At 66.2% G+C, this 27,664-nt stretch overlaps 5 protein-coding genes across 6 annotated transcripts; 2 read left to right on the top strand and 3 right to left on the bottom strand.

Annotated features, from left to right (window-relative positions):
• Window positions 1–578: 578 nt before the first annotated feature.
• LOC136001193 (serine protease 33-like) lies at window positions 579–6,317 on the top strand (the record flags this gene model as incomplete). The annotated part of the gene is made up of 4 exons (XM_065655277.1): window positions 579–757; window positions 2,418–2,689; window positions 3,935–4,086; window positions 5,928–6,317. Coding segments are annotated over 4 exons (993 nt in total), but the record flags the coding sequence as incomplete, so codon positions are not given.
• An 849-nt stretch (window positions 6,318–7,166) lies between these two features.
• On the bottom strand, window positions 7,167–14,608 carry KAT8 (lysine acetyltransferase 8). Of its 2 annotated transcripts, none has more exons than XM_065655327.1 (11): window positions 14,366–14,608; window positions 13,314–13,388; window positions 12,859–13,022; window positions 12,175–12,228; window positions 11,767–11,931; window positions 11,284–11,373; window positions 10,818–10,958; window positions 10,645–10,738; window positions 9,684–9,834; window positions 8,822–8,976; window positions 7,167–7,453 (listed from the first exon to the last, which is right to left on the bottom strand). In XM_065655327.1, exons 1-11 carry the CDS (start codon window positions 14,589–14,591, stop codon window positions 7,389–7,391), a joined length of 1,380 nt encoding a protein of 459 aa, XP_065511399.1. In that variant the 5' UTR covers window positions 14,592–14,608; the 3' UTR covers window positions 7,167–7,388. The 2 variants fall into 2 exon arrangements, with proteins under 2 accessions (XP_065511399.1, XP_065511400.1); XM_065655328.1 differs by having other exon boundaries at window positions 8,822–8,940.
• Window positions 14,609–17,486: 2,878 nt separating this feature from the next.
• On the bottom strand, window positions 17,487–21,372 carry LOC136001228 (zinc finger protein 835-like). The gene is made up of 4 exons (XM_065655326.1): window positions 21,165–21,372; window positions 20,520–20,572; window positions 20,235–20,311; window positions 17,487–19,631 (listed from the first exon to the last, which is right to left on the bottom strand). The coding sequence occupies exons 1-4, from the start codon at window positions 21,341–21,343 to the stop codon at window positions 17,571–17,573; spliced, it is 2,370 nt and encodes a 789-aa protein (XP_065511398.1). The 5' UTR covers window positions 21,344–21,372; the 3' UTR covers window positions 17,487–17,570.
• Window positions 21,269–23,471, top strand: TBRG1 (transforming growth factor beta regulator 1). The gene is made up of 2 exons (XM_065655276.1): window positions 21,269–21,889; window positions 22,678–23,471. Exon 2 carries the CDS (start codon window positions 22,719–22,721, stop codon window positions 23,469–23,471), a length of 753 nt encoding a protein of 250 aa, XP_065511348.1. The 5' UTR covers window positions 21,269–21,889; window positions 22,678–22,718.
• A 55-nt stretch (window positions 23,472–23,526) lies between these two features.
• On the bottom strand, window positions 23,527–27,631 carry LOC136001225 (translational activator of cytochrome c oxidase 1). Its single transcript, XM_065655322.1, has 6 exons — window positions 27,541–27,631; window positions 26,315–26,511; window positions 25,314–25,420; window positions 25,096–25,229; window positions 24,470–24,635; window positions 23,527–23,782 (listed from the first exon to the last, which is right to left on the bottom strand). The coding sequence occupies exons 2-6, from the start codon at window positions 26,505–26,507 to the stop codon at window positions 23,543–23,545; spliced, it is 840 nt and encodes a 279-aa protein (XP_065511394.1). The 5' UTR covers window positions 26,508–26,511; window positions 27,541–27,631; the 3' UTR covers window positions 23,527–23,542.
• Between the last annotated feature and the right edge of the window lie 33 nt (window positions 27,632–27,664).

The following is a 27,664-nucleotide window of genomic DNA, read 5'->3' as shown; positions in this document are numbered from 1 at the left end:
CCCCCCCGTGTCTCCCCCCCCCGTGTCCCCCAGTTCCGTGCGGGACCCCCCGACCCCCCGTGTCCCCCCCGACCCCCCATGTCCCCCCCCGTGTTCCCCCCCCCCCGTGTCCCCCTGACCCCCGTGTCCCCCAGTTCCGTGCGGGACCCCCCGACCCCCCGTGTCCCCTGACCCCCCGTGTCCCCCCCCCCCCCGTGTCCCCCTGACCCCCCATGTCCCCCCCCCCCCGTGTCCCCCTGACCCCCCGTGTCCCCCCGTGTCCCCCTGACCCCCCGTGTCCCCCCCGTGTTCCCCCCCCTGTCCCCCGTGTCCCCCCGTGTCCCCCCGTGTCCCCCCGACCCCCCGTGTCCCCCTGACCCCCCGTGTCCCCCCAGTTCCGTGCGGGACCCCCCGACCCCCCGTGTCCCCCTGACCCCCCGTGTCCCCCCGTGTCCCCCCGACCCCCCGTGTCCCCTGACCCCCCGTGTCCCCCAGTTCCGTGCGGGACCCCCTGACCCCCCGTGTCCCCCCGTGTCCCCCCGTGTCCCCCCGACCCCCCGTGTCCCCCTGACTCCCCGTGTCCCCCCGTGTCCCCCTGACCCCCCGTGTACACACTCTATTGCGGGACCCCCGTGCGCAGCCGCATTGTGGGGGGCCAGGGGGCGCGGGCTGGACAGTGGCCCTGGCAGGTCAGCGTCACCTTCCGGGGGCGACACGTCTGCGGGGGGGCCCTGATCGCCCCCCAATGGGTGCTGAGCGCCGCACACTGCTTCCCGCCGTGAGTACCCCAAAAACGCCCCGAATCCCCCCAAAATCACCCCCCTGATCGCCCCCAATGGGTGCTGAGCGCCGCACACTGCTTCCCGCCGTGAGTACCCCAAAAACGCCCCGAATCCCCCAAAATCACCCCCCGATCGCCCCCAATGGGTGCTGAGCGCTGCCCGCTGCTTCCCGCCGTGAGTACCCCAAAAATGCCCCGAATCCCCCCCAAAATCACCCCCCGATCGCCCCCCAATGGGTGCTGAGCGCCGCACACTGCTTCCCGCCGTGAGTACCCCAAAACGCCCCGAATCCCCCAAAATCACCCCCCCGATCGCCCCCAATGGGTGCTGAGCGCTGCCCGCTGCTTCCCGCCGTGAGTACCCCAAAAACGCCCCGAATCCCCCCAAAATCACCCCCCGATCGCCCCCAATGGGTGCTGAGCGCTGCACACTGCTTCCCGCCGTGAGTACCCCAAAAACGCCCCGAATCACCCCCCGAACCCCAAATAGCCCCTTGGACCCCATATAACCCCCCGAGACCTCAAAGACCCCCCCAAATCCTCCTGGGATCCCACCAGACCCCCAATATCCCCCCGGGACCCCCAATCACCCCCCGGTACCACCTCAGGACCCAAATCCCCCCCTGGGACCCCAAATCCCCCCCTGGGACCCCCAATATCCCCCCGGGACCCCCAATATCCCCCCAGCACCAGCTCAGGACCCCAAATCCCCCCCGGGACCCCAAATCCCCCCCCCGGGACCCCCGTGGGACCCCAAATCCCCCTGGAACCCCCAATATTCCCCCAGGACCCCCAATATCCCCCCAGCACCAGCTCAGAACCCCAATCCCCCCCCGGGACCCCCAATCGCCCCCCGGGACCCCCAATTGCCCCCCAGCACCAGCTCAGAACCCCAAATCCCCCCCCGGGACCCCAATCCCCCCCTGGGACCCCAATCCCCCCCCGGGACCCCAATCCCCCCCTGGGACCCCAATGCCCCCCCGGGACCCCCAATATCCCCCCGGCACCAGCTCAGAACCCCAATCCCCCCCGGGACCCCCCTGGGACCCCCAATCCCCCCCCGGGACCCCCAATATTCCCCCGGGACCCCCAATCGCCCCCCGGCACCAGCTTGGGACCCCAATCCCCCCCGGGACCCCAAATCCCCCCCCGGGACCCCCAATATCCCCCCAGCACCACCTCAGGACCCCAAATCCCCCCCCCGGGACCCCCCTGGGACCCCAAATCCCCCCGGGACCCCCAATATTCCCCCGGGACCCCCAATATCCCCCCAGCACCAGCTCGGGACCCCAATCCCCCCTGGGACCCCAAATCCCCCCCGGGACCCCAAATTCCCCCCGGACCACAAATCCCCCCCCTGGGACCCCCAATATTCCCCCAGGACCCCCAATATCCCCCCAGCACCAGCTCAGGACCGCAAATCCCCCCCGGGACCCCAAATCCCCCCCGGACCCCAAATCCCCCCCCCGGGACCCCCCTGGGACCCCAAATCCCCCGGGACCCCCAATATCCCCCCAGCACCAGCTCAGAACCCCAAATCCCCCCCGGGACCCCAAATTCCCCCGGACCCCAAATCCCCCCCCGGGACCCCCCCGGGACCCCCAATCGCCCCCGTCCCCAGCTGGGGACCCCAATCCCCGTCCCCGTGTCCCCCCAGGGAGAACCCCGTGTCCGAGTACCGCGTGGCGCTGGGGGTGCTGCAGCTGCTGTCCCCCCCGCCCGAGGCGCAGGTGCGCGCGGTGGCCTCTGTCACCCGCCACCCGGCCTATCGCGCCGGGGCCACGGCCGGGGACATCGCGCTGGCGCGCCTGGACCCCCCCGCGCTCCTCACGCGGCTGGTGAGGCCCGTGTGCCTGCCCGGCCCCGGCGTCGCCGTCCCCCCCGGCACCCGCTGCACCGTCACCGGCTGGGGGGACGTGCGCACGGCCGGTGAGTGGCACCGGGGACCTGGGGACGCACTGGGGACACCTTGGGGACACTTGTGAATGGGGTTGGTGGCACCGGGGACCTGGGGACGCACTGGGGACGCTTGTGAGGGGGGTTGGTGGCACCGGGGAGCTTGGGGACACCTTGGGGACACTTGTGAGTGGGGTTGGTGGCACCGGGGAGCTTGGGGACACCTTGGGGACACCTTGGGGACACTTGTGAGGGGGGTTGGTGGCACCGGGGAGCTTGGGGACACCTTGGGGACACCTTGGGGACACTTGTGAGGGGGGTTGGTGGCACTGGGGGAGCTTGGGGACACGTTGGGGACGCTTGTGAGGGGGTTGGTGGCACCGGGGACCTGGGGACGCGCTGGGGACACTTGTGAGGGGGGTTGGTGGCACCGGGGAGCTTGGGGACACCTTGGGGACACTTGTGAATGGGGTTGGTGGCACCTGGGGGAGCTTGGGGACACCTTGGGGACACCTTGGGGACACTTGTGAATGGGGTTGGTGGCACCCGGGGAGCTTGGGGACAGCTTGGGGACACTTTGAGTGGGGTTGGTGGCACTGGGGGAGCTTGGGGACACGTTGGGGACACTTGTGAATGGAGTTGGTGGCACTGGGGGAGCTTGGGGACACGTTGGGGACACCTTGGGGACACTTGTGAGTGGGGTTGGTGGCACCCAGGGAGCTTGGGGACACCTTGGGGACACTTGTGAATGGGGTTGGTGGCACCGGGGAGCTTGGGGACACCTTGGGGACACCTTGGGGACACTTGTGAGTGGGGTTGGTGGCACCGGGGAGCTTGGGGACACCTTGGGGACACCTTGGGGACACTTGTGAGTGGGGTTGGTGGCACCGGGGAGCTTGGGGACACGCTGGGGACACTTGTGAATGGGGTTGGTGGCACCGGGGGAGCTTGGGGACACCTTGGGGACACTTGTGAGTGGGGTTGGTGGCACCGGGGAGCTTGGGGACACGTTGGGGACACCTTGGGGACACCTATGAATGGGGTTGGTGGCACCGGGGAGCTTGGGGACACCTTGGGGACACTTGTGAGTGGGGTTGGTGGCACCCGGGGAGCTTGGGGACACCTTGGGGACACTTGTGAGTGGGGTTGGTGGCACCGGGGAGCTTGGGGACAGGTTGGGGACAACGCTGCGGCACTGGCGGCAGGGTCTGGCGGCCCCGGGCGCGGCCGCAGAGCACGGGGACCCCGGGGACAGGGGGTGACCGGGTGTCCCCGCAGGGCCCCTCCCGCCGCCCAGGACGCTGCAGGAGCTGGAGGTGCCGCTGCTGAGCGCCCGGCGCTGCCGCTGCCTGTACCGGGGGGCGGCGGGGGCGCCCGCGGGGGACACGCTCTGCGCCGGCTTCCCCGAGGGACAGCGCGACGCCTGCCAGGTCGGTGCCACCGCCTCACCCGCGCTGTCCCCAGCTCAGTGTCACCTGCGTCCCCCCAGCTCGCAGTGCCAGCTGTGTCACCCGCCCTGTCCCCAGCTCAGCGTCACCTGCGTCCCCCCCGCTCACAGCGTCACCTGCGTCCCCCCCGCTCACAGTGCCAGCTGTGTCACCCGCCCTGTCCCCAGCTCAGCATCACCTGCGTCCCCCCAGCTCACTGTGCCAGCTGTGTCCCCCCCAGCTCACAGTGCCACCTGTGTCCCCCCCAGCTCACAGTGTCACCTGTGTCCCCCCAGCTCACAGTGTCACCTGTGTCCCCCCCAGCTCACAGTGCCACCTGTGTCCCCCCAGCTCAGCGTCACCTGTGTCCCCCCCAGCTCACAGTGGCACCTGCGTCCCCCCAGCTCACAGTGTCACCTGTGTCCCCCCCAGCTCACAGCGTCACCTGTGTCCCCCCCAGCTCACAGCGTCACCTGTGTCACCCGCCCTGTCCCCAGCTCACAGTGTCACCTGTGTCCCCCCAGCTCACAGTGTCACCTGTGTCCCCCCAGCTCAGTGTCACCTGTGTCCCCCCCAGCTCACAGTGCCAGCTGTGTCCCCCCCAGCTCACAGTGTCACCTGTGTCCCCCCCCAGCTCACAGTGCCAGCTGTGTCCCCCCCAGCTCACAGTGTCACCTGTGTCCCCCCCAGCTCACAGTGTCACCTGTGTCCCCCCAGCTCACAGTGCCAGCTGTGTCCCCCGCCCTGTCCCCAGCTCAGTGTCACCTGCATCCCCCCCAGCTCAGTGTCACCTGCATCCCCCCCAGCTCAGTGTCACCTGTGTCCCCCCCAGCTCACAGTGCCAGCTGTGTCACCCACCCTGTCCCCAGCTCACAGTGTCACCTGTGTCACCTGCGTCCCCCCCCAGCTCACAGTGTCACCTGTGTCCCCCCCAGCTCACAGTGCCAGCTGTGTCACCCGCCCTGTCCCCAGCTCAGCGTCACCTGTGTCCCCCCCAGCTCACAGTGTCACCTGTGTCCCCCCCAGCTCACAGTGCCAGCTGTGTCACCCACCCTGTCCCCAGCTCACAGTGTCACCTGTGTCCCCCCAGCTCACAGTGCCAGCTGTGTCACCCACCCTGTCCCCAGCTCACAGTGTCACCTGTGTCACCTGTGTCACCTGCGTCCCCCCCCAGCTCACAGTGTCACCTGTGTCCCCCCAGCTCACAGCGTCACCTGTGTCCCCCCCAGCTCACAGTGCCAGCTGTGTCACCCGCCCTGTCTCCAGCTCACAGTGTCCCCAGGGTGACTCGGGGGTCCCTGTGTCCCCAGGGTGTCCCCAATGCTGACCCGTGTCCCCCCTGTCCCCAGGGTGACTCCGGGGGTCCCTGTGTCCCCAGGGTGACCCCAATGCTGACCCGTGTCCCCCCTGTCCCCAGGGTGACTCCGGGGGGCCCGATGTCCCCAGGGTGTCCCCAATGCTGACCCGTGTCCCCCCTGTCCCCAGGGTGACTCCGGGGGGCCCGATGTCCCCAGGGTGACCCCAATGCTGACCCGTGTCCCCCCTGTCCCCAGGGTGACTCCGGGGGGCCCGATGTCCCCAGGGTGACTCCGGGGGGCCCCGTGTCCCCAGGGTGACTCCGGGGGTCCCTGTGTCCCCAGGGTGACCCCAATGCTGACCTGTGTCCCCCCTGTCCCCAGGGTGACTCCGGGGGGCCCCATGTCCCCAGGGTGTCCCCAATGCTGACCCGTGTCCCCCCTGTCCCCAGGGTGACTCCGGGGGGCCCGATGTCCCCAGGGTGACTCCGGGGGGCCCCGTGTCCCCAGGGTGTCCCCAATGCTGACCCGTGTCCCCCCTGTCCCCAGGGTGACTCCGGGGGGCCGCTCTCGTGCCTCGTCGGTGACCGCTGGCTGCTGCTGGGGGTGACGAGTTGGGGTGACGGCTGCGGGGTCCCCAAGCGCCCCGGCGTCTACACCCGCGCGGCCGCTCACGCCGCCTGGATCGCGGCCACGGCCCCCGGGGTCACCCCCGTGCACCCCCCGGGGACGGCGCCGCCCCCGGACCCCCCCGGGGACCCCCCAGCGGACCCCCCGGGACCCTGCGAGGACCCCCCCGGGGGGTGGCACCGGCCGCTGGGCCCCGGGGACAGCGGGGGGGACAGCGGGGGGGACAGCGGGGGGGCGGCGCCGCGCGCCCGGGCGGGGGCGACGCTGCTGCTGGCGCTGGGGGTGCTGGGGGGCACCGGGGGGTGGTGAGCACGCGGGCCTAAAGCGACCAAAAAGGGGGCACGGGGGCCCAAAATGGGCCAAAACCAGGGGCCCAAAATGGACCAGAAACGGGGTCACGGGGGCCAAAATGGACCAAAAATGGGGGCACGGGGGCCCAAAACGGATCCAAAAATGACTTAAGGGACCCCAAAATGGCACCAAAAATAGGTCATGACACCTAAAAATGGCTTAAGGGACCCCAAGGGGCAAGGGACCCCAAAATGATTCATGGGACCCTGAGAGGGCACAGAGCCCCATCTGGCCCAAAAATGACCCATTTGACCCAAAAAGGGGCCACGGGACCCCAAAACGACTTAAGGGACCACGAGAGGGCAGCGAAAAGTGACTTGTCTGCCCCAAAAATGACGCGTCTGAGCCCAGAGGGGCCTCACGGGACGCGGGCTGCGGCCCCAGGCGGACCCAAAAGTAACGGGAAACGCCCCAAATCGCACCCATGGCAGCCAGCAGCACCAAAACCGCCTCGTTTGACCCCAACAAGACCTTGTGGGACCCCAAAACCGCGTTTTGCCCCAAAAAGCCGGCACGGGACCCCGAGATGGCTCATGGCACCAAAAAAATGACTCGATCTGACCCAAAAAACGGCTCCTGGGCCTCCCCGCTGGCACCCGAGACGGATCCCGGCACCAAAAGCGCCGCGTTTCACCCCAAAACAACGGCTGCGCCCCCGAGGTGGTACCGAAAACGGCTCATTTCACCCCAAAAATGGGACCCCGCGGCACCCAAAGGCAGACACGTTGCACCCAAAAGCGCCTCGTTTGACCCCAAAAGGGGCTCATGTGACCCCAAAAAAAGACTCATTGCACTCAACAAAGGAGCTGACTGCACCCAAAAATAGACTTTTTTGACCTAAAAAGGACCCGCCGGCCCCAAACACACCTCGTTTCACCCCAAAGTGGCACCGGGGGGAGGTCCCCAAATCCCGGCGTGGGGGGAACCCCAAAACCTGGGGGATTCACCTCAAAACCTGGGGGGACCCCAAAATCCCGGGGCTTCACCCCAAAATCCTGGCGATTCGCCCCAAAACCCTCGACGTCCTCGTCACTTCTTGGGCACTTTGGCCTGTTTGTGCTTTGGGGGGGCCCAGCGCAGGCAGATGGAATCCACTGCGGTAATTAGCGGTAATTAGGGGAGGGTAATTAAGGGGGGGGCTCGTTAGGGGCCGTACTGGGGATGAGGGTTTGAACTGGGAGACCTCGAGGTGCAAACTGGGGGGACTGGGAGCTGGGGGGGGCTCGTTAGGGTGGGGCTCATGAAGGACAGGGCTCATTAAGGGGTTAATTAGGGTTAATTATGGCTTCTCACTGGTGATGGGCCGTCCCTCGTACTGGGAGATCTCAAGGTGCAAACTGGGGGGACTGGGAGTTGTGGGGGTTCAACAAGTGTGGGGTTCACTAGGGGGCTCGTTAGGGGTTAACGAGTGGCTCATTAGTGATTAATTAACAACGATTACCAGTGATGGGCGGTCCCCTGTACTGGGAGATCTCAAGGTGTAAACTGGGGGGACTGGGAGTTGCGGGGGTTCCTTTGCATGGGGTTCATTAGGGGGCTCCTCAGGGGGTCCCAAGTGGTCAATGAGTGCTAATTAGCGCTAATTACCGGTGATGGGCGGTCCCTTGTACTGGGAGATCTCGAGGTGTAAACTGGGGGGACTGGGAGTTGTGGGGGTTCCTTTGCATGGGGTTCATTAGGGGGCTCCTCAGGGGTTCAGGAGCAGTTAATGAGTGTTAATTAGCGCTAATTACCAGTGATGGGCGGTCCCTTGTACTGGGAGATCTCGAGGTGTAAACTGGGGGGATTGGGAGTTGTGGGGGTTCCTTTGCATGGGGTTCATTAGGGGGCTCCTCAGGGGTTCAGGAGCAGTTAATGAGTGTTAATTAGCGCTAATTACCGGTGATGGGCGGTCCCTTGTACTGGGAGATCTCGAGGTGTAAACTGGGGGGACTGGGATTTGCGGGGGTTCCTTTGCATGGGGTTCATTAGGGGGCTCCTCAGGGGTTCAGGAGCAGTTAATGAGTGTTAATTAGCGCTAATTACCAGTGATGGGCGGTCCCTTGTACTGGGAGATCTCGAGGTGTAAACTGGGGGGACTGGGAGTTGTGGGGCTTCCTTTGCATGGGGTTTCTTAGGGGGCTCCTCAGGGGTTCAGGAGCAGTTAATGAGTGTTAATTAGCGCTAATTACCAGTGATGGGCAGTCCCTTGTACTGGGAGATCTCGAGGTGTGAACTGGGGGGACTGGGAGTTGCGGGGGTTCCTTTGCATGGGGTTCATTAGGGGGCTCCTCAGGGGTTCAGGAGCAGTTAATGAGTGTTAATTAGCGCTAATTACCAGTGATGGGCAGTCCCTTGTACTGGGAGATCTCGAGGTGTGAACTGGGGGGACTGGGAGTTGTGGGGGTTCCTTTGCACGGGGTTCCTTAGGGGGCTCCTCGGGGTTCCCGAGCGGTCGATGAGTGCTAATTAGCGCTAATTACCGGTGATGGGCGGCCTCTTGTACTGGGCGCTCTTGAGATGCTCCTCCACCAGCTTGGGGGTGACGCAGATCACGTGCTGCCCCTTCCAGTACTTGACCATGTTGAGCGACTGCAGCGTGCTGATGATGTCGGACTGCGTGATGCTGGTCATCTGGCTGCACGGGGCGTTACGGGGAGCGCTGGGGCCGCACTGGGAGCGCTGGGGCCTTACTGGGAGCACTGGGAGCTGCGGGGGCTTTACTGGGAGCACTGGGAGCTGCGAGGTCTGCACTGGGAGCACTGGGAGCTGCGGGGGCCTTACTGGGAGCACTGGGAGTGCTGAGGCTTTACTGGGAGCACTGGGAGCTGCAGGGGCCTTACTGGGAGCACTGGGAGCTGCGAGGTCTGCACTGGGAGCACTGGGAGCTGCGGGGGCCTTACTGGGAGCTGCGAGGTCTGCACTGGGAGCACTGGGAGCTGCGGGGGCCTTACTGGGAGCTGCGAGGTCTTTACTGGGAGCACTGGGAGCTGCAGGGGCTTTACTGGGGTTACTGGGAGTCACTGGTGCCCTCCTGAGCTCCCCAACAGAGCGTGTTCCCCAGAAATTGCTCGTGTTCCCCATCACCTGTGATCTCACGTTACTGGTGCTACTGCGAGCTTACTGGTCTTACTGGGAGTTACTGGTGCCCTCCTGAGCTCCCCAATGTCCGGGCTCCCCAGAAACCCCCCCCGTACCCCAGCATCCCCATCACCCCACATTCCACATCCCTGGGGGGCGACCGGGGGGTTACTGGGAGCACTGGGAGCTGCGGGGCCCTTACTGGGAGCTACTGGGGGGTTACTGGGAGCACTGGGACGGTCCCTGGGGTGCCGCTGGTCCCACCTGAGGTCCTTGATGGACAAGGTGCCCCGGAAGTCGCGCAGGATCTCCAGCAGCACCCAGGACCAGTAGCTGCGGTAGCTCAGCTTCCCCAGGTCCGACAGCGGCTTCTCGGGGGAGCCCACGGTGTTCTCCAGCTTGGACAGCTCGTAACCTGCGGACCCAGGCGTCCGGGGGACCCAGGCGTCCGGGAGGGACCCAGGCATCCGGGGGGCCATGGGGGTTCGGGGGACCCAGGAGTTCGGGAGGGACCCAGGCATCCGGGAGGCCATGGGGGTTCGGGGGACCCAGGAGTTCGGGGGGGACCCAGGCATCCAGGGGGCCATGGGGGTTCGGGGGACCCAGGCGTTCGGGGGGGACCCAGGCGTTCGGGAGGGACCCAGGCATCCGGGGGGCCATGGGGGTTCAGGGGACCCAGGCGTTCGGGAGGGACCCAGGCATCCGGGGGGCCATGGGGGTTCGGGGGACCCAGGCGTTTGGGAGGGACCCAGGCATCCGGGGGGCCATGGGGGTTCAGGGGACCCAGGCGTTCGGGAGGGACCCAGGCATCCGGGGGGCCATGGGGGTTCGGGGGACCCGGGAGTTCGGGACGGACCCAAGAGCTCGGGGGGGACCCATTTCAGGCCCCCCCGCCCCCATTCTGTCCCATCCCCCCCACTTTAGCGCCTCCCCCCATTTTAAGAATCCCCCCATCCCACTTCGGGGACCCCCCCCATTTCAGGGATCCTCTCTCCCATTTCATACCCCCCCCTCCCATTTCAAGGACCCCCCGTTCATTTTAAGGCCGCCCTCATTCCTAAGAGAACCCCCCCCCAATTCTACAGCCCCTTCATTTTACCACCCTCCCTTTTAGGCCCCCCCACCCACGCTTTGCCGCCCCCTCCCTCCCATTTTATGGCCCTCCCACCCATTTTAGACCTCCCCAATTCGTGTGTCCCCCCCACTTCGGCGGTTCGGTGCTCACTGAACGCGATGAGGAACTTCCCGTAGCCGCGGCGCTGATACGGCGGCAGCGTCAGGATACACGCCACGTTGTTCCCGTCCGGCGACTCCTTCTCCTGGGGGGGACACCGGGGGGGTGACGCGTCCCCCACGCGTCCCCACGTGTCCCCACGCGTCCCCGGGGCCGCCCTGGACCTTGGAGAAGTAGCCGACGATGTGGGCGCCGTGTCGGTCGACCTCGGTGAGCAGGTAAAACACAAAGGGCTCCACGTCGAAATAAAGGGTCTTGTGGTCCAGGAACAGCTTGGCCAGGAGGCAAAGGTTCTGGCAGTAGATCTGGGGACACGGGGGGGACACGGGGTCATGGGGGGGACACAGGGGCACGTGGGGGCATGCAGGGACACGTGGGGGACACGGGGGCACAGGGGGGTCACGGGAGGCATGCAGGGACACGTGGGGACACACACACGGGGTCATGCGGGGACACGTAGGGACGCACACACGGGGTCACGGGGGGGTCACAGAGGGACATGCGGGGACACACAGGGTCACGTGGGCTCCCACAGGGACACATGGGGTCACACGGGGACTTGGGGGGCTCACCCGGGGTCACGTGGGGTCACACAGGGACATGGGGGGGGTCACCCGGGGTCACGGTCACCTTGTGGTCCTTCCCGTCCACCTCGTACACCGAGATGTTCCCCTTGCGGTAAATCTCGCGGCCCGGCGGCTGCCGCCACTGGCACTGGCCCTGGGGACACGGGGACACGGTGCCCGGGGGGTCACACACGTGTCCTGGGGTCCCCAAACACGTGGGGACATGGCGGGGGGCTCAGGCTGCGGGTGGCATCGAGGTGGCAGCTGCCGAGCCACACGTGTCCCTGCATGTCCCCACGCGTGTCCCCTGTCCTCGTGTGTCCCCACATGTGTCCCCTGGCTTTGCGTGTCCTCGTGTGTCCCCACGCGTGTCCCCTGTCTTTGCGTGTCCTTGTGTGTCCCCACGCGTGTCCCCTGTCCTTGTGTGTCCCCACATGTATCCCCTGGCTTTGCGTGTCCTCGTGTGTCCCCACGCGTGTCCCCTGTCATCGTGTGTCCCCATGTGTCCCCACGCGTGTCCCCACGTCCCCCGTGTCCCCCCGTGTACCAGGTGGTGCCGATACGTCCTCTCCAGCTTCATGTACTTGAGGCAGAACTCGCAGATCCAGAGCTTGGGCTGCTTCCCGAACTCCTCGGGGAACGGCGAGAAGTACCAGGCGTCGATCTCGAAGTGCCCGATGTGGATCTTGTCCACGTACTTGACCTTGGTGATCTGCACAACAGCGTTGGGGACACTTGGGAACACCCCTGGGGCCTTGGGGACACTTTGGGGACCCCTTAGAGACACCCTAGGACACTGGGGACTCCCCCAGGTCTCCCACGTGGGTCTTGTCCACGTACTTGACCTTGGCGACCTGGGGGGGGACAACGGGGTTGGGGACACCTGGGGACACCCCAGGGACATTGGGGACACTTGGGGGACACTGGGGGACATTGGGGACCCCCCCGGACTCACGGCCTCGTGCTCCTTCTCCAGCGCAGCCGTGGTGGGATCCATCTCGGCATAGGTCTGCGGGGACCAGAACAGACCAGTAAGGACCAGTAGCTCCCAGTGACCCCCCGACATCTCACTAGTTCCTCTCAGGCCCCTCCCAGTGCCCCCCAGTCCATCCCAGTTCTCCCAGTCCCTCCCACTGTCCCCCAGTTCTCCCAGTGACCCCCCAACATCTCACCAGCCCCCCCAGTCCCTCCCAGTGCTCCCAGTCCCCTCCCAGTGACCCCTCAACATCTCACCAGCCCCCCCAGTCCCTCCCAGTGACCCCCCAACATCTCACCAGCCCCCCCAGTCCCTCCCAGTGACCCCCCCAACATCTCACCACCCCCCCCAGTCCCTCCCAGTGACCCCCCAACATCTCACCAGCCCCCCCAGTCCCTCCCAGTGACCCCCCAACATCTCACCAGCCCCCCCAGTGACCCCTCAACATCTCACCAGCCCCCCCAGTCCCTCCCAGTGACCCCCCAACATCTCACCAGCCCCCCCAGTCCCTCCCAGTGACCCCCCAACATCTCACCAGCCCCCCCAGTGACCCCTCAACATCTCACCAGCCCCCCCAGTCCCTCCCAGTGCTCCCAGTCCCTCCCAGTGACCCCCCAACATCTCACCAGCCCCCCCAGTCCCTCCCAGTGCTCCCAGTCGCACCTTCTGCACGTGGTTGATCTCGTCGTGTCTCCGTTTCTGGTTCCTCGTGATCTTCCTCTCCGGTTGCTCCCCAGTTTCCCCCAGGACCGGGTCCCCGCGGCTCCGGGTGCCCTCGCGCAGCGCCAGCCGCCCCTTGGCCACCCACTCGTCCAGCCGCCGGTTAACTGGGAGCACTGGGGCTCACTGGGACAGCCCACCCCCTCCCGGTGCCCCCCAAAACCCCCTCCCGGTGATCCCAGGGTCCCCAACCCCCTTCCCAGTGACCCCAGTACCTCCAACCCCCTTCCCAGTACCTCTCGGTGTCCCCAAAACCCCTTCCCAGTACCTCCCACCATCCCCAGAACCCCTTCCCAGTGCTCCCAGTAGCTCCAAAGCCCCTTCCCAGTGCTCTCAGTCCCCTCTCAATCCCCTCCCAGTGCCCCCCCAGGTCCCATCCCAGTGCTCCCAGTACTCACAGCCCACGTAGTGCACGTAGAACTCCTCCCGTCCCTCCTGCTCGTTCAGCCGCGACTGGATCACCTCGGCGGGGTCTGCGGGACTGGGACCAGTTACACCCCGCCACTGGGACCAGTAAGAGCCTGGCACTGGGACCAGGCAGCGGGCGGGAACCCCTCTCCCAGTTTGAGTCAGTGGGGGGAACTGGGCTGGGCTGGGGCCAGCCAGGCCCACTGGGACGGGGTTTGTACTGGTCCCAGTTCCCCCAGTGCCACCGTAACAGGGTTTGTACTGGTCCCAGTTCCCCCAGTGCCATTATAACAGGGTTTATACTGGTCCCAGTTCCCCCAGTGCCACTGTAACAGGGTTTGTACTGGTCCCAGTTCCCCCAGTGCCACCGTAACAGGGTTTGTACTGGTCCCAGTTCCCCCAGTGCCACCGTAACAGGGTTTGTACTGGTCCCAGTTCCCCCAGTGCCACCGTAACAGGGTTTGTACTGGTCCCAGTTCCCTCAGTGCCATTATAACAGGGTTTATACTGGTCCCAGTTTCCCCAGTGCCATTATAACAGGGTTTATACTGGTCCCAGTTCCCCCAGTGCCATTATAACAGGGTTTGTACTGGTCCCAGTTCCCCCAGCGCCACTATAACAGGGTTTATACTGGTCCCAGTTCCCCCAGTGCCACCGTAACAGGGTTTGTACTGGTCCCAGTTCCCCCAGTGCCATTATAACAGGGTTTGTACTGGTCCCAGTTCCCCCAGTGCCACTGGGACGGGGTTTGTACTGGTCCCAGTTCTCCCAGTGCCACCATAACAGGGTTTATACTGGTCCCAGTTCTCCCAGTGCCACCATAACAGGGTTTATACTGGTCCCAGTTCCCCCAGTGCCATTATAACAGGGTTTGTACTGGTCCCAGTTCCCCCAGCGCCACCATAACAGGGTTTATACTGGTCCCAGACCCTCCCAGTATATCCCAGTTCCCCCATAATCCTCTCCTGCTCCCTCCCAGTCCCCTCTAATCCCCTCCCAGCACATCCCAGCCCCCCAGTCCCCCCCGGCCCCCGCCGCTCACGCCATGTCCCGTCCGCCCGCCGGCACAGATACGTCTCCCCGATCTCCACCGTCACCTCCGGCTCCCGCGGGGCCGGGGCCGAGCCCGGGGCCGCCCCAGGACCCCTCCCGGCGGCCGCCGCCGCCTCCTCGGGGCCGCCCCCGCCCGCTGCGGCCTCGGGAACCGGCGCGGGGCCCGCGGGGCCTGCGGGGCCCCCGGAGCCTCCGCCCGGCGCGGCCTCCGCCATCGTCCTCGGCCTGGGGCGGCGCGCCGGAAGTGGCGTCAGAGCTGCGACGCGGAGGGGTGGGGGGGGCGAGCGCGTGATTTGGCGTTGCTAGGGGACGGGAAACGGGCCCGGAAGTGGCGGGGCCGCGCGTTGCTAGGAGACGGGGAACGGGCCCGGAAGTGGCGGGGCCGCGCGTTGCTAGGAGACGGGGAACGGGCCCGGAAGTGGCGGGGCCGCGCGTTGCTAGGAGACAGTCAGGGGCCCGATCCTGTCCCCTCCCAGTGCCCCCCAGTGTCTCCCAGTTCCTTCCCAGTGCCTCCCGGTGTCCCCCAGTATCTCCCAGTTCCTCCCCAGTGCCCCCCAGTGTCTCCCAGTGTCTCCCAGTGCCCCCCAGTTCCCTCCCAGTGTCTCCCAGTTCCTTCCCAGTGCCTCCCAGTGTCCCCCAGTATCTCCCAGTATCTCCCAGTTCCTCCCCAGTGCCCCCCAGTTCCCCCCCAGTGTCTCCCAGTTCCTTCCCAGTGCCTCCCAGTGTCCCCCAGTGTCTCCCAGTGTCTCCCAGTTCCTCCGCAGCACCTCCCAGTCCACTCAGTTCCCTCCCAGTTCCCTCCCAGCGTCCCCCAGTTCCCTCTCTGTATCTCCCAGTATCTCCCAGTGTCTCCCAGTGCCCCCCTGTATCTCCCAGTTCCTCCCCAGTGCCCCCCAGTGTCTCCCAGTGTCTCCCAGTGTCTCCCAGTGCCCCCCAGTTCCCTCCCAGTGTCTCCCAGTTCCTTCCCAGTGCCTCCCAGTGTCCCCCAGTATCTCCCAGTATCTCCCAGTTCCTCCCCAGTGCCCCCCAGTGTCTCCCAGTGTCTCCCAGTGTCTCCCAGTGCCCCCCAGTTCCCTCCCAGTGTCTCCCAGTTCCTTCCCAGTGCCTCCCAGTGTCCCCCAGTATCTCCCAGTATCTCCCAGTTCCTCCCCAGTGCCCCCCAGTGTCTCCCAGTATCTCCCAGTTCCTTCCCAGTGCCCCCCAGTTCCCCCCCAGTGTCTCCCAGTTCCTTCCCAGTGCCTCCCAGTGTCCCCCAGTATCTCCCAGTGTCCCCCAGTTCCCTCTCTGTATCTCCCAGTGTTTCCCAGTGTCTCCCAGTTCCTTCCCAGTGCCTCCCAGTGTCCCCCAGTGTCTCCCAGTGTCTCCCAGTTCCTCCGCAGCACCTCCCAGTCCACTCAGTTCCCTCCCAGTTCCCTCCCAGCGTCCCCCAGTTCCCTCTCTGTATCTCCCAGTGTCTCCCAGTGTCTCCCAGTTCCTTCCCAGTGTCCCCAGTGCCCCCCAGTTCCTCCGCAGCACCTCCCAGTCCACCCAGTTCCCTCCCAGTTCCCTCCCAGCGTCCCCCAGTTCCCTCTCTGTATCTCCCAGTGTCTCCCAGTTCCTTCCCAGTGTCCCCCAGTTCCTCCGCGGCACCTCCCAGTCCACCCAGTTCCCTCCCAGCGTCCCCCACCCCCCCGGTACCGCTGGTAAACAGCCCCAAATGTCCCCGAACCAACCCCCAGTCACCCCCCGATCCCTCCCCAGTGCTCCCAGTAACCCCCAGTCAGCAACGGCGGTGGCACCGTTCACTGTTTATTGCCAGAAGGGGGGGGGACACGTTGGGGACACGTTGGGGACACGGGGACCTGGGGATGGTCCTGGGGACGTGGGGGATGGGGCCTTGGGACACCACGATGGACCCTGGGGTGGTCATGATGGAGCTGAGGAAGGTTCCTGATGGACCCTGGGATGGCTCTTGACGGATCTCAGGATGGTTCTCAGGATGGAACCACGGCCTCGGGACGCCACGACGGACCTGGGGATGGCTCTTGGTGGATCTCAGGATGGTATTGATGGATCTCAGGATGGTTCTCAGGATGGAACCACGGCCTCGGGACGCCACGATGGACCTGGGGATGGCTCTTGGTGGATCTCAGGATGGTTCTCCAGGATGAAACCACAGCCTTGGGACGCCATGCTGGACCTGGGGATGGTTCTCGATGGATCTCAGGATGGTTCTCCAGGGTGAAACCACGGCCCTGGGACACCATGACGGATCTCAGGATGGTTCTCGATGGATCTCAGGATGGTTCTCAGGATGAAACCACGGCCCTGGGACACCATGACAGATCTCAGGATGGTTCTCGATGGATCTCAGGATGGTTCTCCAGGGTGAAACCACGGCCCTGGGACACCATGACAGATCTCAGGATGGTTCTTGATGGATCTCAGGATGGTTCTCAGGATGAAACCACGGCCCTGGGACACCATGACAGATCTCAGGATGGTTCTCGATGGATCTCAGGATGGTTCTCAGGATGAAACCACGGCCCTGGGACACCATGACAGATCTCAGGATGGTTCTTGATGGATCTCAGGATGGTTCTCAGGATGAAACCACGGCCCTGGGACACCATGACAGATCTCAGGATGGTTCTCCAGGATGGAACCACAGCCTTGGGACACCACAATGGACCCTGGGATGGTCATGATGGATCTCAAGCTGGTCTTGACAGATCTCAGGATGGTCTTGATGGATCTCAGGATGGTTCTCCAGGATGGAACCACGGCCTTGGGACACCACGACGGATCTCAGGATGGTTCTCAGGATGAAACCACGGCCCTGGGACACCATGACAGATCTCAGGATGGTCTTGATGGATCTCAGGATGGTTCTCCAGGATGGAACCACGGCCTTGGGACACCACAATGGACCCTGGGATGGTCATGATGGATCTCAAGGTGGTCTTGACAGATCTCAGGATGGTTCTCAGGATGAAACCACAGCCTTGGGACACCATGACGGATCTCAGGATGGTTCTTGATGGATCTCAGGATGGTTCTCCAGGATGGAACCACAGCCTTGGGACACCATGACGGATCTCAGGATGGTTCTCGATGGATCTCAGGATGGTTCTCAGGATGAAACCACGGCCCTGGGACACCACGCCAGTCCCGGGCACGTCTCCTGATGGGCACCACGACGGCTCCCGCGGCCGTCACGCGCGGTGTGTGCGCAGGTGCTTGCTGAAGGCCGAGCTCCAGGCGAACGTCTTCCCGCAGCGGGCGCAGGCGAAGGGCCGCTGGCCCGTGTGCGCGTGCCGGTGCTCCAGCAGGTTGCCGCTCTGCCGGAACCGCTTGCCGCAGTCGGCGCAGGCGAAGGGCCGCTCGCCCGTGTGCGTGCGCCGGTGCTTGGCCAGGTGCGAGCTCTGGCAGAAGCTCTTGCCGCACTCGCCGCAGGCGAACGGCCGCTCGCCGGTGTGCGTGCGCCGGTGCTGCAGCAGGTTGGAGCTTTGCCGGAACGCCTTCCCGCACTGGGCGCAGCGGAACGGCCGCTCCCCGCCGTGCGTGCGCCGGTGCTTGGCCAAATACGCCCGCAGCGCGAAGCTCTTCCCGCAGACGCCGCAGAGGTGCCGCGGCGCGCCGCCGTGCGTGCGCCGGTGCTCGGCCAGGTTGGAGCTCTGGCTGAAGATCTTCCCGCAGTCGCGGCAGCCGAACGGCTTCTCGCCGGTGTGGGTGACGCGGTGGCGCAGCAGCTTGGAGCTCTGCGCGAAGCCCTTGCCGCACGCCTCGCACCGGAAGCGCTTCGCGGCGTCGCCGTCGCGGCGGGGCCGCGGCGCCGGGGGCTCGCGGTGGTGCCGGCGGTGCCGCGCCAGCTGGGCGCTGCCCGCGAAGCGCTGCGGGCACAGCGGGCACGGGAAGGTGCCCGCGTGGGCCTGCAGGTGCAGCAGGAACGTGGGCGCGTGGCGGAACCAGCGGCCGCACTCGGGGCAGCGCTGGGCTGCGGCGGCGCCAGTGGGATGGTCGAGGCCGTGGGGACCATGCGCCGCGGCGGCACCGGCGTGGGCTCCGTCGGGCTGCTCGTGATGGTCCTGCCAACATCCACCGTGGCCGTGGTCACCGCCGACCTGCTCATGATGGGCCTTCCCATCCCCTGCGGTGTCACCACCGTCTTCATGGTCTCCATTGACCTTCTCGTGATAGTCCTTCCCATCCTCTGTGGTGCCACCACCATCCTCAGTGCCACCACCGACCTTCTCGTGATGCTCCTTCCAACATCCGCCACTGTCATGGTCACCACCCACCTTCTCATGATGTTCCTGCCAACATCCACCATGGCCGTGGTCACCGCCAACCCGCTCGTGATGGTCCTTCCCAACCCCTGTGGTGTCACCACTGTCTTCATGGTCTCCATTGACCTTCTCGTGATGCTCCTTCCAACATCCACCCCTGTCATGGTCACCACCGACCTCGTGATGCTCCTTCCCATCCTCTGTGGTGTCACCGCCATCTTCATGGTCTCCATTGACCTCCTCGTGATGTTCCTGCCGATGTCCACCACTGTCATGATCACCACTGACCTTCTCATGATGCTCCTTCCCATCCTCTGTGGCGTCACCACCGTCCTCGGTGTCACCACCGACCTTCTCGTGATGCTCCTTCCAACGTCCACCACCCTCCATGAGGTCACTGCCATCTTTGTGGCCTCCACCGACCTTCTCGTGATGTCTTCTCCAAAATCCACCATCCTCTGTGGTGTCACCACCACATTCATGGTCTCCACCAACCTTCTCGTGGCGTCTATTCCAACGTGCACCATCCAATGTAGCATCATCACCATCTCCATGGTCACCACCGACCTTCTCGTGATGTTTGCTCCAACACCCACCACCCTCCGTGGTGTCACCCCCATCTCCGTGGTCTCGTTTGCTCCCATGTCCCCCGTCCCCCCCGTGATGGCAGCCCCGCTGCCGCCCCCCGTGCGCCCCTCGCCGGTGCTTGGCCAGGTCGGAGCTGACGCCGAAGCGCCGCCCGCAGTCGGGACACGCGTAGGGCCGCTCGCCCGTGTGCGTGCGCCGGTGCGTGGCCAGCGTGGACCTCCTCCCGAAGGCCCTTCCGCAGTCGGGACAGGCGAACGGCCGCTCCCCGGTATGCGTGCGCCGGTGATGGACCAGCGTGGAGCTCTGGCTGAAGCGGGCGCCGCATTGGCCGCAGCAAAAGGGCTTCTCGCCCGTGTGGACGCGCTGGTGCTCCAGGAGGGTGGACCCGCGGGCGAACGCCTGCAAAGCGTGACATTGAGGGGCGTTTTGGGGGGAAAGCGCAGAAACCGAGAGTTAGTTTGCGTGGGGAAGAGCCTCGAGGTCGTCGAGTCTTGGACTTGGTCAATTTGGCCAACTCGGCCAACTGGGTCAACTCGGCCAACTGGGTCAACTGGGTCAACTTGGCCAACTGGGCCAACTGGGTAAACTCGGCCAAGTGGGTCAACTTGGCCAAGTGGGTCAACTTGGCCAAGTGGGTCAACTGGGTCAACTCGGTCAACTGAGCCAACTGAGTCAACTTGGCCAACTGGGTCAACTCGATGTTGACCCAACGCCGAAATGGCCCAGGAACACCACTGACGCGTCACCTCCGGGGGTGGTGGCCTGTTCCGGGAAATAACTTTTCCTAATATCCAATCTAAAACAACTCAAATTCTCCCCAAAAATACCTCCAAGTGCCCCAAAATCCCCCCCCTGAATCCCCCTCAAAGTCCCCCCAAAATCCTCACCCACCCAAGAAGCCCCGAGAGGACCCCAATACCCCCCAAATCCTCCCCAAAACAACCTCACGGAGGCACCCAACCCCGGTAATTAACGAAGATAACGAAGGTAATTAGCACTGGCCTTGCCGCACTCCCCGCAGCGGTGGGGACGTGGTGGGGGGGCGGCCACGGTGGCGCCTTCGGCCTCGTCGGCATCGCCTGTGGGGGGGACAACGGGGGGGTCGGTCGTGCCTCAGTTTCCCCAGGGACACCCCGGGGACACCCCGGGGGGGTCGGTCGTGCCTCAGTTTCCCCAGGGACACCCCAGGGACACCCCGGGGGGGTCGGTCGTGCCTCAGTTTCCCCAGGGACACCCCGGGGACACCCCGGGGGGGCGGTCGTGCCTCAGTCTCCCCGGGGGACTCACCCGGTGGCCGGGTGGTGGCCGCTCCCGGTGTCAGTGCCAGTGTCAGCGAGGAGCTGCGGGGACGGGGGGGTTGGGGTCCTTGTCCCCATCCCCGTGTCCCCATCCCTGTCCCAAATGTTGTCCCCACATCCCCGTATCCCCCTCCCCATGTCCCTGTCCCCATCCCTGTGTCCCTGTCTTCATCCCCTTGTCCCCAACCCCTTGTCCCTGTCCCTGTGTCCCCATCGCCATGTCCCCCTCCCCAAGTCCCTTTCCCCAAACCCATGTCCCCATCCCCATGTCCCCATCCATGTCCCCATCCTTGTCCCCAACCCCATATCCCCGTCCCCATGTCCCTGTCCCTATGTCCCCGTCCCCATGTCCTCATCCTTGTCCTCCTGCTCATGTCCCCATGTCCCCATCCCTGTCCCCCTCCCCACATCCCCATGTCCCTTTCCCCCTCCCCACGTCCCCCTCCCCATGTCCCCACGTCCCCCTGCTCATGTCCCCACGTCCCCCTCCCCGTGTCCCCATCGTTGTCCCCCTCCCCATGTCCCCCTCCCCACATCCCCCTCCCCATGTCCCCCTCCCCATGTCCCCATCCTCGTCCCCCTGCTCATGTCCCCACGTCCCCCTCCCCGTGTCCCCGTGTCCCCGCGCCCCCACCTGCCGCCCCCGTGTCCCCGCAGCGCGCGGGTCCCGTTTCCGCCGCGGTCCCGGTTCCGGTCCCGGTCCCGGTTCCGGTTCCGGTCCCGGTTCCGGTTCCGGTCCCGGGGGCGCCAGCGGGGGCACTGGGGGCCGGGTCCCCCCGCCCTGCAGGGGGCGCTTCCCGCCCGGCCCGCCATGGGGTCAGAGGGCACCGGGTCAGGGGTCGGCGCGCGGGGGCTGCTGGGAAACGGCCGGGGCACGTCACGGGGGGGCGGGGCCGAGAGGCGCTTCCGCTTCCGCCTCCCGCACTCCTGGGTCCCCCCCCCCGCACTCCTGGGTCCCCCCCGAACGCCTGGGTCCCCTCTCGGACGCCTGGGTCCCTTCTGAACGCCTGGGTCCTCTCCCGGACGCCTGGGTCCCTTCTGAACGCCTGGGTCCTCTCCCGGACGCCTGGGTCTCCCCCGGACGCCTGGGTCCCCTCTCGGACGCCTGGGTCCCCTCCCGGACGCCTGGGTCCCCTCCCGGACGCCTGGGTCCCTCCCGAACGCCTGGGTCCCCTCTCGGACGCCTGGGTCCCTTCTGAACGCCTGGGTCCTCTCCCGGACGCCTGGGTCTCCTCCCGGACGCCTGGGTCTCTCCCGGACGCCTGGGTCTCCCCCGGACGCCTGGGTCCCTCCCGAACGCCTGGGTCCCCTCCCGGACGCCTGGGTCCCCTCCCGGACGCCTGGGTCCCTCCGCGCCGGGTAAGTCCCCGAAACTCCGGGATTTCAGTTAATTGCACCCAATGGAATCCATTGCGTTGGTGGCACTAATTGCGATTAATCACAACCCGGGCTCTCCATCGCGAGGCTCAGACCCGCCGCGTTAATTGCAGCCCATCGAATTGATTGCGGTTAATTGCGACCCTTTAATTTAGTTGCATTAATTGCATTTCAGGTCATCGTTGCGGGTCTTCAACTCGCTGCAATAATTGGAATTCGCTGCCTCGACCCGTCGCATTAATCGCGACCCAAACTAATTTTAATCCGTGCAATTAATTGCGATGAGTTGTATTAATTACAACCCACGAAATTAATGGCTTTAATTAGGATTTTAGTCATCGCTGCAGCTCTTAGTTTGGGTTGCAATTAATGCGACGAGTCGATCGCAATGCAGCAAATTCCAATTATTGCAACAAGTTTAAGAGCTGCAGCGATGACTCGAAATGCAATTAATGCAATTAATCCAACTAAATTAAGACGTGCAATTAACCACAATTAATTCAATGGGCTACACGTAATTTGGGTCGCAATTAATGCGACGGGTCAATGCAGCGAATTCCAATTCTTGCAGCGAGTTTAAGACCCACAATGATGACCTGAAATGCAACTAATGCAACTAAATTACAGGGACGCAATTAACCGCAATTAATTCAACGGGTTGCGATCGACGCGACGGGGTCGATGCGGCGAATTCCGATTATCGCGGCGGGTCGCGTCTGCCCGGATTAATCGCGCTAACGGCGCTAATTACGTCCTTGGTCGCCCCTCAGGCCGTGACTCTTGGACCCGCCCCCTCCCGCCCCCTCGTCCAATGGCGCAGCGGCGCGGCCCCGCGGGCGGGCGTGTCCCCGGGGGGCGGTACCGGGCGCGGTGGTGCCGACTACGCCGCGCGGCGCGGGCGCTGGTTTTCCAGAACGGGGCGCTGGTGGACGAGCTGGCGCGGCTGGAGCGGAAGTGGCTGCGGGCGCGGGACGAGCGGCGCTTCCTGCTGGCGCGGCTGCTGCGCCTGAGCCGGGACACGCCCCCCGGGGACACGCCCACCCCGGGGGACACGCCCACCCCCGCGGACACGCCCCCCAGGAGAGCGCGGAGGGGAGGGGCCAAGGGGGCGGGGTCAGCGGGGTCAATGGGGTTGAGGGATGGGGGCGGGTCAATGGGGTCTAGGGATGGGGCGTGGCCAACGGGGTCAACCAATGGGGGTGGGTCAAGGGATGGGGTGTGGCCAACGGGGTCAACCAATGGGGGAGGGTCAAGGGATGGGGCGTGGCCAACGGGGTCAACCAATGGGGGAGGGTCAAGGGATGGGGCGTGGCCAACGGGGTCACGGGCCGACCCCGGGGCCGACCCGCGTCCCAACGGCCCCGACCCGGGTGTGTCCCCGGCCGCCATCTTGAGCCCCGCCCACGACCCCCCCGGTGCATCGGCGGCCATCTTGGGTGGGGGGCGGGGCAAGGGGCCCCTGGGGCCAATGGCGTCCGAGGGCGACGATGACGACGACGATGACGACGACGACGGCCCCGCCTTCCCCTACGCCTTCCTCAGCAGCCCCGCCCACTCTGACTGACCCCGCCCCCCTCCCGTCCCCCCCCCCAAATAAACCACGGCGCCGCCATCCTGGCGCGGGACGGGGAGGTTTTATTGTTGCGGCGGCGGCGGCGACGGAGCCGCCGCCTCCCATTGGATGTTGTGGTAGAAGCGGGCGACGTCGGGGCAGCCGGCCAGGGCCTGCAGGAGGCGCTGCGCGCGCTCCCGCGCCCCCCCCGGCAGCGCCGCCCGTGCCCGCGGCACGAACTCGACCGCGGCCGACAGGGGGCGCAGCCCCGCGGCCTCCAGGCGGCGCGACACGGCAGCCAGCGCCGGCGCCGCGCAGATGAACTGGGGGGGCGGACAGACGGACGCGGTCAGCGGCGGGGTGGGGGGACCAAGGAATGGCCAAGGATTGGCCAACGGGGGTTGGGGATGGTCAAGGATTGGCCAACGGGGGTTGAGAACGGTCAAGGATTGGCCAATGGGGGTTGGGGATGGTCAAGGATTGGCCAACGGGGGTTGAGAACGGCCAAGGATTGGCCAACGGGGGTTGGGGATGGTCAAGGATTGGCCAGTGGGGGTTGGGGATGGTCAAGGATTGGCCAATGGGGGTTGGGGATGGCCAAGGATTGGCCAATGGGGGTTGGGGATGGTCAAGGATTGGCCAATGGGGGTTGGGGATGGCCAAGGATTGGCCAATGGGGGTTGGGGATGGCCAAGGATTGGCCAATGGGGGTTGGGGATGGTCAAGGATTGGCCAACGGGGGTTGGGGATGGTCAAGGATTGGCCAACGGGGGTTGAGAACGGCCAAGGATTGGCCAACGGGGGTTGGGGATGGTCAAGGATTGGCTAGTGGGGGTTGGGGATGGTTAAGGATTGGCCAACACAGGTTGGGGATGGTCAAGGATTGGCCAACGGGGGTTGGGGATGGTCAAGGATTGGCCAACACGGGTTGGGGATGGCCAATGAACGCTCAAGGGTGATTGGCCATGACCCAGGCCACTTGTGCCCCGCCCACCTGGAGCCCCGCCCACCTTGAGCCCCGCCCCCTCGTCCTCCTCCACGTCCGTCGCTCCGACCTCCAGCGCGGCCTCCAGCGCCCCCTCCAGGCTCAGCGGGTGCCCGTGGGCGTCGCTGGGCGCCACCCGGACCACGCCCTTCTCCTCGAACCCGCCGCGCGGCGCCTCCCACAGCGCCCCCCTGTGCGCGGGAGGTCACACCGTCAGCCCCGGACGCCTGGGTCCCTTCCCCGTGGACACCTGGGTCCCTTCCCCCCTTCCCGGACGCCTGGGTCCCTTTCGTGCCCATCCCGGATGCCTGGGTCCCTACCCCCATCCCGGACGCCTGGGTCCCTCCCCCCCATCCCGGACACCTGGGTCCCTTCCCTCCCCCGTCCCGGACGCCTGGGTCCCTACCTCCATCCCGGACGCCTGGGTCCCTCCCCCCCATCCCGGACACCTGGGTCCCTTCCCTCCCCCGTCCCGGACGCCTGGGTCCCTTTCCTGCCCATCCCGGACACCTGGGTCCCTTCTCCCCGGTCCCGGACGCCTGGGTCCCTTCCCTCCCCCGTCCCGGACGCCTGGGTCCCTTCCCCCCATCCCGGACACCTGGGTCCCTTCCCCCCCGTCCCGGACGCCTGGGTCCGTCCCGCGGGCCCCACCCGTGGCGGGCGAGCAGCAGCCGGACGTCACGTTGGCTGCGCCGCGGGTTGTCGGTGACGATCTCCAGCAGGATCTCGGCGCCGCCGGGACCTCGGGCCTCGCACAGCAGCCGCGTGTCCGGCGACGGCCGCTCCTGCAGCAGGGGGCGCTCAGCGACCCCCCAAAGGGACCCCCGGGGGGCCCGCCCGTCCGTCCCCCCGCCCCGCGCCGCACGTACCGCGCCGTGGATGGCGGCCGCGATGGAGGCCTTGGGCATGTTGTTGGCGCGACACTGCTCCACCACGTTGGCCAACTGGGGGTTGAGCGCCGGGTCTGGGCCGCCCTCTGCGGGGACACGGGTGGGGGGACCCCCAGGAGACAGTGGGGGCCCACGGCCACCCAAGGAACCAATGGGGGCCCATCGACCCCCCAGGAGCCAATGGGGGCCCACCAACCGCCCAAAGAACCAATGGGGTCCCACCAACCCCCCAGGAGCCAATGGGGGCCCACCAACCGCCCAAAGAACCAATGGGGTCCCACCAACCCCCCAGGAGCCAATGGGGTCCCACCACCCATAGAAGACTCAGTTGGGTCCCCCCACCCATAGATGACCCAGTTGGGTCCCCCCCACCCCCCAAAGACCTGGTTGGGTCCCCCCACCCATAGAAGACCCGGTTGGGTCCCCCCCACCCATAGAAGACCCAGTTGGGTCCCCCCCACTCATAGAAGACCCAGTTGGGTCCCCCCCACCCCTCAAAGACCCAGTTGGGTCCCCCCACCCATAGAAGACCCGGTTGGGTCCCCCCCACTCCCCAAACACCTGGTTGGGTCCCCCCCACCCATAGAAGACCCAGTTGGGTCCCCCCCACCCCCCAAAGACCTGGTTGGGTCCCCCCACCCATAGAAGACTTGATTGGGTTCCCCCCACCCATAGAAGATCCAGTTGGGTCCCCCAACCCATAGAAGACTCAGTTGGGTTCCCCCCACCCCCCAAAGACCTGGTTGGGTCCCCCCACCCATAGAAGACCCGGTTGGGTCCCCCCACCCATAGAAGACTCGATTGGGTTCCCCCCACCCATAGAAGACCCAGTTGGGTTCCCCCACCCATAGAAGACCCGGTTGGGTCCCCCCCACTCCCCAAACACCCAGTTGGGTCCCCCCCACCCATAGAAGACTCGATTGGGTCCCCCCCACCCATAGAAGACCCGGTTGGGTGCGAGCGCCCCCTGCAGGCCGTACCGCGGGCGGCGGAGCGCAGCAGCAGCGCCAGGCGCTGGAACGTCCGGCTGCGCTCGGCGTCGCGCGGGCCCTTGACGTTCCGCACCTTGGACCAGCGGTTGTGCCCGGCCCCGCGCCGCGGCGCCCACGGCCACAACGGGCGCCCCACGGCCGCCAACCGCGGCCACCGCGCCAACGCCCCCGCGGCCGCCATGGCGCTGGGGGACACGGGTCAGGGGGACGCCCCGAGCGGGGACCCAGGCGTCCGGGGGGCCCCGATGGGGGACCCAGGCGTCCGGAGACACCCTAATAGGGGACCCAGGTGTTTGGGGAGACCCCGATGGGGGACCCAGGCATCCGGGACACCCCGATGGGGGACCCAGGCGTCCGGGGAGACCCTAATAGGGGACCCAGGCGTCCGGGACACCAAGAGAGGACCCAGGTGTCTGGGGACACCCTAATAGGGGACCCAGGTGTTCGGGGAGACCCCGATGGGGGACCCAGGCATCCGGGACACCCCGATGGGGGACCCAGGCGTCCGGGGAGACCCTAATAGGGGACCCAGGTGTCCGGGACACCAAGAGAGGACCCAGGCGTTCGGGATCCCAATAGGGGACACAGGTGTTGAGACCCCAGTGGGGGACCCAGGCGTCCGGGACACCCCGATGGGGGACCCAGGCGTCCGGGACACCAAGAGAGGACCCAGGCGTCCGGGGACACCCTAATAGGGGACCCAGGCGTCCGGGATCCCAGTAGAGGACCCAGGCGTCCGGGGAGAGCCCAATAGGGGACCCAGGCGTCCGGGATCCCAGTAGAGGACCCAGGCGTCCGGGGAGAGCCCAATAGGGGACCCAGGCGTCCGGGATCCCAGTAGAGGACCCAGGAGTTCGGGGACAGCCCAGAAAGGGACCCAGGCGTCCGGGATCCCAGTAGAGGACCCAGGAGTTCGGGGACAGCCCGGAAAGGGACCCAGGCGTCCGGGATCCCAGTACAGGACCCAGGCGTCCGGGGAGAGCCCAATAGGGGACCCAGGCGTCCGGGATCCCAGTAGAGGACCCAGGAGTTCGGGGACAGCCCAGAAAGGGACCCAGGCGTCCGGGATCCCAGTAGAGGACCCAGGAGTTCGGGGACAGCCCAGAAAGGGACCCAGGCGTCCGGGATCCCAGTAGAGGACCCAGGAGTTCGGGGACAGCCCGGAAAGGGACCCAGGCGTCCGGGAACGCGCCCCGCCCCCGCCCCCGCCTCACCTCGTCCCGGGGACCCAGGCGTCCGAGCGCAGGGGCCGCTGGGTAACGCCCACCCCATGACGTCAGCGTTGATTTGCATAAACCCCGCCCCCTTCCCCTGGGGGCGGGGCCGGAAGGGAACTGG

Source organism: Caloenas nicobarica, chromosome 38 (genome assembly GCF_036013445.1).
Source record: "Caloenas nicobarica isolate bCalNic1 chromosome 38, bCalNic1.hap1, whole genome shotgun sequence".
Lineage (NCBI taxonomy): Eukaryota > Metazoa > Chordata > Aves > Columbiformes > Columbidae > Caloenas > Caloenas nicobarica.
The sequence above is the reverse complement of the archived record's forward strand: the minus strand, read 5'-3'. Positions and strand labels throughout refer to the sequence as shown.